This window comes from Cavia porcellus, unplaced genomic scaffold, assembly GCF_034190915.1.
Source record: "Cavia porcellus strain 051 isolate PalLab524CR breed Dunkin Hartley unplaced genomic scaffold, mCavPor4.1 scaffold_28, whole genome shotgun sequence".
Taxonomy (NCBI): domain Eukaryota; kingdom Metazoa; phylum Chordata; class Mammalia; order Rodentia; family Caviidae; genus Cavia; species Cavia porcellus.
Genome location: NW_026947511.1, coordinates 45,924,793 through 45,936,755, shown reverse-complemented (window position 1 = coordinate 45,936,755; position 11,963 = coordinate 45,924,793). Strand labels below are relative to the sequence as shown.

Genomic DNA, 11,963 nt, shown 5'->3' with positions numbered 1-11,963 from the left:
ACGGAGCCCGAGAGACGGAGCAGGAGCCAGAGGAAGAAAGAGAGGCAGAAAGGGCGTGTTTCTGCGCCGCGTTTCCCCTCCCCTTTCTCAGGTCCCTCTCCCGCTCGGCTCTCGGGCTGCAGCTCCCTCCGGCGCAGCTGAGAATCCGGTGGGATTCCGGACTCCGAGAGGGCGCGGGCTCCCTGCCGTCAGCCGCGCCGAGCGCCCCGGCCTCGCTGCGCTTTGCGCCTCGCTCTCCCCGACGTCCGCGGCCGGGAGCAGCCGGCGGCATCGCGAGCCTCCCGCCCAGGGCGCCGTGCGCCGCGCCCCGCGCCTGCAGCCCCGGCCCGGCCCCGCCGGGGCGCCCCTCCCCTCCCCCTCCGGCGCACCGGGGGCCCCGCCGGCTTCCGCCCTCCTGGGGCTTCGAGACCCGCACCGGCGAGCCGCCGCGCGGAGCTCCAGCCATGGGCGCGGGGCGCGTGCCTGGGCTCTGCCTGGTCGTCCTACTGGTCCACGCCCGCGCCGCCCAGCACGGCAAAGCTGCGCAAGGTAAGGAGGGAGGCTGGCCCGGCAGCTGGCCCTGGCCGAGGGGCAGGGCAGGTGCTGGGAAGCCGGCTGCTGTCAGACCCCGGCTCGAGGTCCCGGAGGTCCCCAGCGAGGTCCCTGACCTCGGGGCGCCGTGCCGGGGCGCAGAGCTGGAGGAGCCGGCGGCGGAGGGGATGAGTGGGAAGTTCTGGCGATGGGCAGAACTCCGCCGGACTTCGCTGCCACCCCTAGCATCTTCGAAAGACTTTGTCCTCCAAAGTCAGAGAATCCTCTCTTTCCCAGATGGTGCCAGACACTTAAAAGTTGTGGCCTGGACAGACTGCGAGGATGAAAACTTTTCAGCTGGGCTGTAGATCCCCACCCCCACCCCCATCCGCGCCCCACTGCATGTAAAGTTCAGAGGGAGAATTTCCAAGTTGCTGTCTTATCAGTGGGAACGTGTTAAAGAAAAATAGAATCTCACGGCAAAACCGACTGTCGCTCACTGGCTGGTAGGGGTACGGAGGAGAAAATTTCAGAGACTTGGCTTTGGCAAGCATGTTGCGTTTCTGCCGGAGGGGGGGGATCTCTTTCGTCTTGAATGGCTTTCATTTCTTATCATAATATTTATTTATTAAGTCCTCGGGTTTCCAATTCCATTTAAATCCAGGTCAGTATTGCATTAAAATAACAAAGTAAAATTCCGGGCTGGAGAGCTCCGTCAGCTCCCTCTAGGAATTAGAGAGAGAGACAGAGAGAGACAGAGAGAGAGAGAGAGAGAGAGACTGGGAGGCCCTCGTGCCCCAGTCCCTGACCCTGAGCTCCTCGCCCGCCCGGCCCAAGGCTACACTAGAGGAAAGCAGGCTGGTGTCCGGCCACAGTGCTCCCGGGACAGGCCACCTCCCCCTTTTGACCTCCTGCCGCACCCCTCCCCCAGTGGCGCCCTAACTGAAAAGATTTATATGGACAAATAGAAAATTCTTCCCACCGAGGTTTAGCTTGGGAGGTTATGATTCTGCCTATTGTCCCCGGGGCTCCTGAAGCCAGCCAGCCAGGGGGAGAAGGTGGCAGGATCCAAAGGCAAGTTGAACTTGGGAGTTGAGAAAGGCTGTGACTGACAGTAGGGTCCCCTGTGTGCCTGGGCCTTGAGCACTTAGCTCTCCGGCTGGTCAGATGGAGATGCCCACTCTCCTCTCTCAAGACCCCGCTTCTCTGAAGACCCCCACCCCAGTTCGACCTGTCCCCTAAGAAAACCAAACCTTAGAGACCCTCAGCTGTCAAATACAGACCCACCTCCAGCCCCTCCCAACCCCAGCTGCCTCTTCTTCCTCCTGATTCCAGACACTGCTGCCCCACCCCCAGCCTGCAGCAGCCCCTCTCCTCATTGTGGATTTGCTTGTGTTTTCATAAACAAAGCTGGCTTTTGTAGTGCGTGCTGACTTACTCATAACATGGAATTAGCTAGGGAGTTTAGTCTGAAGGAACAGATTTCATGCAGTAATCTAAAGACTAGATAAGGGGCTCTTTCAAGTTGGAGCCAGTGTCTGTAGTGGCCTAGGCAGACTGGGGGAGGGTGCTGGGGCCAAAGGAGAAGCAGATGGAGACCCCTGAAAGGGACAGGTGCCGTCAAGCCGAGGCTCTCAAGTCTGGGGATCAGCCCATCTTCCAGGAACAGGAGGAGGACTCAGAATCCCTCTGGGTTACTTTAGGGCTCCCTCTTTCATGGGATACCCCCTGGGATCCTGGGGGAAATGCAGCTGGAGGGGCGACTCCTACCCTGGAGGAACTTACAGACTAATACTGTTGTTCACTCATGCGCCACACCTGCTCTGACGGGGCAGCAATTAGTTTGGCATCTTTCTTTCCTCCCTCCCTCTCTCCATCCTTTCCTTCTCTCCTTCCCTCCCTCCTGCCCTCCCTCCTGCCCTCTCTCCCTTCCTTCCTTTCTCTTCCTGACTTTAGCTTGGCACAGAGTGGAACCCGATCGCTGACCCTGCTATTCAGGAAACCTATAAACCCTTCCCCACCAGAAGTTGCCTAACAACAGGTTTGTGAATTAGAAAGTTGTCTGGAGACCCAGATTGGCAGGCAAGGCCACAGGAAGGACAAATCCTGTTTGGTCAGGCAGCCTTAGGGCCCTACCGGTAGACAGGATGCTGTGGGCTTTGGGGAGAGGCCTCTCCTGCCCCTAAACCTGTCATCCCACCCCAGGACGCTCAGGGTTGGAACTGTCCTTAATGCCACAGGCTTTTCAGTGAAGCTTGCAGGGTCTTTAAAATGCTCTTGGCGGTTATCTTGCATGGAGTTACTGCACCTCTGGGGATTATCGGTGTCTCTGTCCCTTTTCATCGGAGATGCACACACCGAGAAAGCCAAAGACACGTGCGATGGGGAAGGGGGATAAGGCGATGAGCCCTAAGTGTAAAATGGTGTGTGTGAGTGTGTGTGGGGGGTGGGGTGGGGTGGAGTGGGGTGCGGGGAGTGTGAGGCTCACCACAGACACCCACATGGGACAGAGCTGGCAGCTGTGGACACTGTGACTTAAGAGCCACTGCTGTTGTTTGGCCTGGGAGAACTCAGGGGCGGGTCAGCAGCGGCCTGGGAGGGAGGGAGCAGGAGGGTACACGGTTCTGAGTGTTTTTCAAGTACCTGTCTGTGTATCTTAAGGTAGACAGACTGGATAACCAAGATAATTGTTAACTTAAAAGCATTAATTTGCTTTGCTTTTTCTTGGGGAGGGGAGGGGAGGGGAGGGGTGGGCAGCAGTAGTTAAGAAGACCTAATCCTCGAACAGGGCTCAGGTTACTGCTGAATAAGAAGGTCTCAGGCCCCCAGGGAAACTTGTCCCAGGGGAGCTCCCAAGAGAGCCAACTTGGCTGTTTTCCTTTACCTGGTAGTTTTCTCTCTTCCTTGGGGACAGAGTTTTGATAAAGTCAGGTATTTAGATTTCACAAGTAACGTCATCCCTGGGACTGAGCGCGTTCATGGGGCAGGGAACAGTGTCTCTCTGTCTCGGTGCGTCTCTCCGGGTCTCTGTCTGGGTGTATGTGTCTCTCTTTCCTTCCCCCACCCCTCTCTTCCTCTTTAATGTGGCTGTTTCCTCTCCTCCCGCTTCCCTCGGCTCCTGTGGCCAGACTGTACAGTGAGGGGACTGTTCCTCCTAACCCCTCCCTCCAAAATACGAAATGAAAACCATACCCATGTCAGCGGGTGAGGTGCCTGTGCCCCCCACCATACTGGAGAATGAGGGAAGGGAGAGGGGACAGGCGCTGACCCTACCTTGGAGCGATCTTTAACCAATTTCCCCAAGCCCATTTTTCTCAAAAGGGGGTGGACAGCTTAGAAATTCCTCAGGAATCCCTTTGACCTCTTTTCTCATGAACCTGTCTGAGGGGTGGGAGGGGGCAGGCACAGAAATGTTTCCATGTCCTCCACTCCTCCCCTCTCATCACCTTGAGTCTCTCTGCAGGGTGGAGAGGGACACTGAGGCCGGAAACACTGCAGGTAGAGGAAGGAGGAGGTCATCAGCACCCCTCAGATGGGATTGTTTGCTGGAACCTTCTGCAATCTGAGAGCGTGAGAACCGGTTTGAGATGTGAGCAGCCAGGACCTGTTGTAAAAGGAGACAGGCCGGGTGTGAGTTTGGGAATGTGAGGTGTGCATTCACTGGGGTGTGTGAGTGTGCATGTGCATGACTCGGGGTGTGTGTGTTGGTCTGTGTGCGCGCGCGCGCATGTGCATGCTCCAATGAGAGGAAAAAGGAAGTGGCGCGATGTGCATTTTGTTTTGGTTGGAGAGGTGAAGAAGTGGAATGACTTGGTCTGGTGCCTTGCACTGAGGGTGGGGGAAGGGAACCGATGGCCTCCAATCCTCCGGAGGAGGAAGGGGAGGAGGAGCTTGCTGCCTGAACCCACCCTTGTCCCTGCCTACCCCCACCCCAGCTCTGGTCCCGCTTGCCCAGGTGTGGGCCTCCTTTGACATCCCGTACCCCTAGCACATGACCACTTATAAGAAAGAGTCCCTGTGAGGGCTGGAAGCTGCGGTGCTGCTCTGAGGCTGGCAGTACCCACAAGAGGCCCCAACCTGGGGACAGCTTCTTCAGGAGTCTGGAAATAGAAGGACTGCTGGGCCCTGGGGGAGACAGGCAACAGCCAACCCAGGGATGGAGAGGCCACACGGTCCACCTGGGCCACATGGCCTGCCCTTGCTGTCTGCACGCTGACTGCTCTCCTCCTGTCCCATACACTGTCACTCAGGTGACACCAGGAGGTTGCAGTGCCAATGGGTTTTGCCAAATGGAGAGCCTGAGGACTGGGGCCTTGGAGGAAGACATGGCTGAAATCATCTTCAAGCTAGGGCCCTTACAGCTCTGAAACTGAAATCCTTCCAGCTGAAGGCAGAGGATGCTGGCAAGCCTCAGCCTGAGCAGCCTCCCCCAGTTATTCAACCTAAAGGCCAGGCCTTTCCCCCAGACCCTGCTCCACTTCTGCTTTCCTGAGTGTAGGTCACTTGGCTACTTTTCCTTTCTTCCCTCTCCCAAAGTCCCAGGGACCCAAAGTCCCAGTAGTTCTGTGCTCTCTCGTGGGGGTTTACAATCAGCCCGAAGCCACACTTACTGGGATATATGCATGTGCACCTAGCAAAGCTGGGCATGGGAGCCACAGTGCCGGTGTTGTGGGAACTGAGCGCTCTCTGGCCTGGACCTTGTCCCTGCACCCATAGCTACATGGGATGATGGTCTCTATGTGGGGTGCTGGGGCTTCTGCTTGTTCCTATGGTTTTCCCTGTGGCTGCAATGATAGCCCTAAAGAGCTGTGGGGTTTGATTTCGAGAGTCTCATGGCAGGGGCTGTCTAGATCTGGTCACTGCTGGTCACAGACGGAGGAAAGACGTAGACCAGAGCTGCTAGGATGCAGGCAGATGCAGGATAAGGCAACAGACCTACGGCATCCCTGATAAGAGTAGGATATTGGGAGACGTGGGCATTGGTGGGGGAGTGCTAGGAGGAGGGCACTTAAAGGGTAGACCCTGGGGAGCAAGTTTACAGAGAGGACGTTTTTACAGGATTCTAATTATATTTATTTGGAGTTTTTCTCTGGTGGTTTGAAGCTGTTAACAGCAGGAACCTGCATCCTGGTGTTTGTTTTTGTTTCTGACCAGCTGCTTGGCCTCTCTGCAGTGAATCCAAGGGTAGGCAACACCTGCCACCACTGCACCTCTCTCTGCTTCTTTCTTGTGACTGTCTTCCCTGCCCCGTGCTCCTCTCTGGATGCTCCCGTGCCTGCAGCCTCAGAGCACGCACTTACATGGATGTACAATTTTCAGTTCCGTCCACCCACGTTTCTGTGTGGGATACTTGCTGGGACTAGGGAGGCACAGCGCTGACTGAGGTATGCATTCTTCTTCCCTCGAACACTTCAGTGATGGTCCCTGAACCCCTGGGCAGTCTGTGACCTGTTAGGAGCCTGGCCATGCCGCAGGAGATGGATGGCAGGCAACCTAGTGACCCAGAGGAGCTTCCTCTGTGTTTGCAGGCTGTGCCTCCCAGGGCTCAGCACTTGAGCGCCACCCTGGGGCAGGTCAGTGGCAGTAGATTCTCATGGAAGTGCAGACCCTCCGGTGAACTGTGTGAGGGATCTAGACTGTGTGTTCCTTACGAGAATCTGACCCCAAAACTACCCCTGCCTCTATCATCAGAAACATTTTGTTCTGTGAAATGAGTCCCTGATGCTAAAAACGGTTGGGGACCACTACTCAAATCTAGGAGACGTGGGTAGTGAGAGCGCACTGAACTGGACCAGAACCCGAGTCCTCACTCTGTACTAGCTGTTTGCCGTTTCCCAAGGTGACATCATTGGCTTTAGGCTCCTTGTCTATTTAACAAGGGATGCCTGCAGCCCTGCTGGACGGTGCCTGAAGAACCTGCAGCTCTGTAATCCATTGTCCCAGTGTCTGATGGCCCTGGCATTCATTAAATGGATGCCCTGAAGGGGGTACTGTCTTCTTAGAGCTTCCTGCCTCCCTTCTTTGACCACCCTGCACTCCAAAGAATTGTGAGGTCATAAGACAGTGAAGAAGGCAGCTTCTGCTGAGGGGATGCTACAGATATGGATTTTGTCCCCCTACCCATCTGTGTTACAAACGTTTACAAAGTGGCTTCAGTGTATCCTGAGTCTGTGCTCAGTAACACTGACCGGTGGAAGAAATACGTTCAACAGTCTTACTATTGTTTTTTGAGACAGGGTCTTGCTATGTAGTGCAGACTGGCCTTGAACTCGCTAAACTCATAGCGATCCTCTTGGCTTAGTCTCCTGAGTACTGGGATTATGGGTGTGCACCACCATGCCCAGTTTCAACTCGATTCCCACTGCAGTGTGGATTTCAAAGACTGAGGAGAAGCCTCAGCCTCAGGGAGCTTACAGTACTGAGTACAGCATAAAGCCAGCACCTGATACGTAGTCAGGGCACTGGAGAGAGATTTAGAGATGGGATGGTAACAGTAGCCGGCCTTTCCTGAGTGCCTACTGCATGCCCACACTGTGGCACCGGGTTCTTGAGTCTCATGGGCAGCCCCGTGGGAGGTGTGTAATGATTGTTATTCCCATGGGCAGAGGAGGAAGCAGTAGGTTCACAGTCTGCCCAGGACCACACAGAGCTGGACAAGCTGGCACTAGAACTGATGAAATGCTACTCTAGAAGTCCTTCTCTTCTGCCCCAGAGTCTCCTCTGGCTACGCTGGCAGGCCATACTGCTTAATTAGGCAAGGCGGAGAAACAACAGCCCAGGCTCTCCTTGGAGACCCTGTCTGATTGGGGCTAGAGGGTACCTAGATATTCACATTTTTCCAAGGTCCCCCGTGATTCCCATGTGCAACCAGAGTTGAAAACCACTGGGCTAACCCACCTCATGCCCAGCAGTATCAGCTGGTTTGCCAAGTAGTAAACACAGGCTGAGATGAGATGATGCCTGTGAGTCCTGCCCAGATCCTTGCGAGGGTTGGCAGGTTTGGTGGGAGGGAGCTCTGGAACAGGGAACAGCAAGGGAGGAGGCGCTTGCTGGCTATAATTTGTGACCTTGTCTCACAGCTCTGCCTTAGGCTGCTTTTGCTGCAAAAGATTTTGACCAGTTGGAACGTCCTTTAACAAGTTCCCAGGCAAGTGAAGAAAGTGTCACAAGAGACAGCTTCAGAGAATTAGCAGAGCAGCTAAGCAATGGCTGCAGATGTGTGGGAGCAAGCTGAGTCCCCGGGAACTGGGCTCACCAGGACAAGCTTTAGGGAAGACAGTTTTGAGTCAGAAATTTAGATTTACAAAGCTTGAGTGTAGTGTGGCTGGGTGAGAAAGGGGGAGTAACACCTCTAGTGTGAATGTGAATGAGGCAGTGTGTGTGTGTGTGTGTGTGTGTGTGTGTGAAGGAACAGAATGGTCAGGTTAAGGAAGACAAGCATTGGGCAAGGAGAAGAGGGAGCAGGCTGGCTGCTGCTGCGGCAGGGTCTAATGGCTCTGCCAGGCAGCTTGAGTTTGCTGTGGGCTATATCACAGGTTGCTCCAGACAGAGAGACAAAGGGAAGAAGCGGGGAGGGGCCGGGAGCCTGACCCAGGCCCTTGTGAAGCACAGACAGCTGTAGCTGGCCCCAGAAGAGGTACTTCTATGTGGCAGGGTCCAGGTTATCCCTGATTCAGAACTCCTGGAGCAGTGCTGTCCAGTAGAACTTTGCATGATCTTTCATATTGGTGCAGTCTCTGGGTGTCCACTGGCCTGTGGCTACCACAGCTGAGGAGCTAAATTTTGTCAGGTAGTCACTTGAGACCAGCAACCACCATAGCAGACAGCCTGGTCCCAGAGTAACTGCTGTCTGAACCAGCGATCTCATACTTACTACCTCAGGGCCCATCTGAGAGTGTTCACAGTCTGTCATGAGGAGGTATCGCGATCCCCATTTTAAACAGGAGTAGATAAGAAGAAAGCCCTCCCCAGAGAGAAGTAGAGTGGGATCTCAACCTGCGACTGGCTGGGTCTAGTGTTTATGGCCTTCCTGTGATAGTACATTTCTGGGCTGCTCTCTCTCCATCAGTTGGACAAACTGATTCTCAAATAGCTACTTAACATTTGTGAGGTCCCTCTAGTGCTTACTAATGAGCTAGCATTCCGGTGTCCCCTCCTGCATTCTCTCACTTGAGGATGACTTGCCAGGGTGACGGTGTGATGGGCAGGCAGATACCATGCCTGTAGAGCCTGACTGAGGTGGAGAGTCGGGGGAATGGGCTCCCAGTACTTAGAATCACTGGGCGTGCTAGACTAGGAGAGAGTTGAATGGTAGAGTTGAGTAGAACCCCAGAAATTTTGAGGCAGGGTCTTTGGGGACACATTCCAGATTTTGGTTCTTCTCTCAGCCCCAGGATACTACAGATCTGCCCCTTATATGCCTTTCTTTTTTCCCCCTAAGTACTCTTGAAGAATGAAAGCAGCGGACAGGTAACTGCTTAAAGCTAGTGCTCATCCGGATCTATGGGTGAGAGATTACTGCTCTGACCATCCACTGACTCTAAAAATATGTCAAGCATCTTAAGGACTTGGATTCAGCAGTTCTACAATAAGGCCTAACAACCTGCATTTAAACAAAGCCCATGCAGGTCTGCAGTTGATGGATCATAGTTGGGAAGTCAGTCTTGGTTTCAAACCCCATCTCTTAATGGCAGGCTGCTACTTATATATTATCTTTGGCTTCAGAGTTCACTGGTAGAAATAATCTCTTCTTTCTTGGACCTTCCCTGATTGGGAAGGTAACACAGGTTCTTGAATCTGGCTGCCCATTTGAGTTATCTGGTATCGTTAGAAAAATATTTATCGCCAGGCTCCCACCCTGAATCTGGAGGCTGGGGCATCTCCCAGGGGAGCTGACACAGAGGCACAGCCAAGGCAGAGGCCCCCTCGCCTTATCTCTAGTGTCTCAAGACGCACACTGCACACCCTTGTGTTACTCCCTGTCCTTCATCTAGCTGATCTGTGAGCCTCCACAGCACCCAGGATAATGCTGATTACAAACGCACTCTGCAAAGCATTTTCAACTAAATGAAAGTCTCCCTGATTTCACTTTGGCTTTCCAGGCACCATAGGACTGCCAGAGGTTGGAATTGTTTGCTGACGACTCTTTCCTAGGTTTCTTTCTTAACCATCCTCATTTTTGCCAGATCTGGGGTGGCCTTTTCCTCTCTGTGTACAGTGCTTGTTGTCAGACAGCATACTTGAGGTTACAGCAGAAGATTAAAGTGAGGGTGGTGAGTGGATCTGGAGGCGATGGGGCTGCACTTACCAGGCCTCAGGTTGCTGGTGCCAAACTCTGTCTGCCAGGTCCAGGTCCTCTGCTGTTGATGGCACAGAGGCCAAAGAAAATCTTCCAGGATAAAACTTCTTTCCTGTCTAAACCTTCTTGCTGCCATGGCAGGCAAGAGGACAGGCTCGGTGTACAGCAGAATCATGAGGCAGGTGAGGGTCCCTCAGATGCGCTGTCTCCTTCTCTTCACAATGACCACTGGGCGTTGCGCCCTTTTTAGAGGCTGCTGTCCCTGGGCCCTCTGTCATTCCTCTTCTGCCGAGCCTGCTCCTAAGAGGAGGAAACCAAGTCACACGAGGGTGATTATTCCTAATCATGTTAAGTGTCCACAGGTTTTTTGTGGTTCGTTTGTCTTTAGTGTAAGAGGAGTTTTTCAAGTGATGGGTTAACTGTCACTGTGGATTAGGCATTTTTGAAGGCGGCACATGGTGTGTGTGGGGTGTCCGAGTTCCTGAAGCTATAGTCTTCCCACTCTGCAATCAGCACATCTAGTGTGGGCTCTCTCTTTGAGAAGAGGGAATTTGCTCTTGGAAAACCCACCTTCAAGATACCCCTCAAGGGATACCCCTGAGGGTCTCATGTGTCTCCCTCTGCCCCTGCCAGATGTGGATGAGTGTGTGGAGGGGACTGACAACTGCCACATCGATGCTATCTGCCAGAACACCCCTCGGTCATACAAGTGCATCTGCAAGTCTGGCTACACGGGGGATGGCAAACACTGCAAAGGTGAGGCTGAGAGGGCATCCGGGGACACAGGACCTCTGGGAGAGGGGAAACCAGGGTCGCTGGCCTCAGCTGGCCACCCTTGGGCCTGAGACCCCCCTGACCAAGTGTGGGCGGCTGCGTCTTCCCAGAGAGGGCGTCCTGTTCTATCTTGCACCAAGACACCATGTGAACCTGCAGAGTCCTGGTAGGGACAGTTCATAGCCAAACAGCCGACTGGGGGACGAGTCAGGATCATGTAACGAAGGTGTGAGGTCGCTGGAGCGGGAACCCCCACTGGAACCCCTTATACTATATTCCCAGAAGACAGGAACAGAGTGTGTACCCCAGGGGAAATTACACTGTGAACACAAGTCTCTTCCCCTCATAATGAACACGCATTGGAACAGCCCTGGAATATTATTTTAAATATATGGCTTTCAGTATTGATGAGACTTCAGAGGAAAAGGTACATTTATTAATTCCTCATGGCCATTACGAATTGGAAAATGTAGCTGTCCCTCAGCATCTGACTGGGATTGGCTCTAAGACCCTCCAAGGATACCACAATTCAAGGATGTCAAGTCACTTATATAAACTATCACTGTCATTTGCATAAGACTGCCATGACCCTTCTGTACACTTCAAATCATTTCTAGATTACTTATCAAACCTAATACAATGCAAATGCTATGTATATAAACAGCTGTTCCATTACATTGGTTAGGGAATAATGACCCAAAAAATCTGTACTGATAAGACATTTTTGACTATTTTTGATCCATGTTGGTTGAATCTGTGGATGTAGAACCCATGACTGTGGAAGGATGGCTAGTTTTGTAATACTAGCAGTAATCTTACAAGGTATTTGTAACTTTTGATATAAGTATCACTCTTAGGGTCTCATTCAAATGAAATTAAATGAAACGATATGAGTGGCAAGGTTCTTCAGATGCATTATTTATGACAGTAAAGTGAGTGAAAGAAATCTAAAAGCCCAATAATCAGGAAAAAGACTAACAAATTATCATATAGCAACACAATGGAATATTCTGTGGCTATGTACAGTGGTAATTAGAAAGACTGGACAGAGACATAAAAAATGCTTAACTTAGGTTTAGGTAAAAATTAGCCAGCTGGGTGTGGTGGCATAAACCTGTAATCCCAGCATTCAGGAGGCTGAGGCAAGAAGATGCAGGGGATTAAACCTGGGGCTCCATACTAAGCAACATTTCTAATCCTTTTTTGATTTGGGACAAGGTCTTACTAAGTCACTGTGGTGCCCAGGCTGGGCTCAAATTGCAATCCTCCCAGGATTCTAGGATTATAAGCATGCACCACCATGACACATATATATATATATATATATATTTTTTTTTTTTCATATATATATATATATATATTTGTCTTTTTCTTTTTTTAT

At 52.6% G+C, this 11,963-nt stretch overlaps 1 protein-coding gene across 5 annotated transcripts in view; it reads left to right on the top strand.

Moving 5' to 3' along the window:
• The first annotated feature begins 395 nt into the window (after nucleotides 1-395).
• Scube3 (signal peptide, CUB domain and EGF like domain containing 3) overlaps nucleotides 396-11,963 on the top strand; it is a 34,729-nt gene continuing 23,161 nt past the window's right edge. For all 5 annotated transcript variants that reach the window (XM_003473902.4, XM_013156648.3, XM_013156650.3 and 2 more), the window contains exons 1-2: nucleotides 396-528; nucleotides 10,442-10,564. In XM_003473902.4, coding sequence (XP_003473950.2) covers nucleotides 444-528; nucleotides 10,442-10,564 — 208 coding nt within the window. In that variant the 5' untranslated portion in view covers nucleotides 396-443. The remainder of the gene's footprint in view (nucleotides 529-10,441; nucleotides 10,565-11,963) is intronic.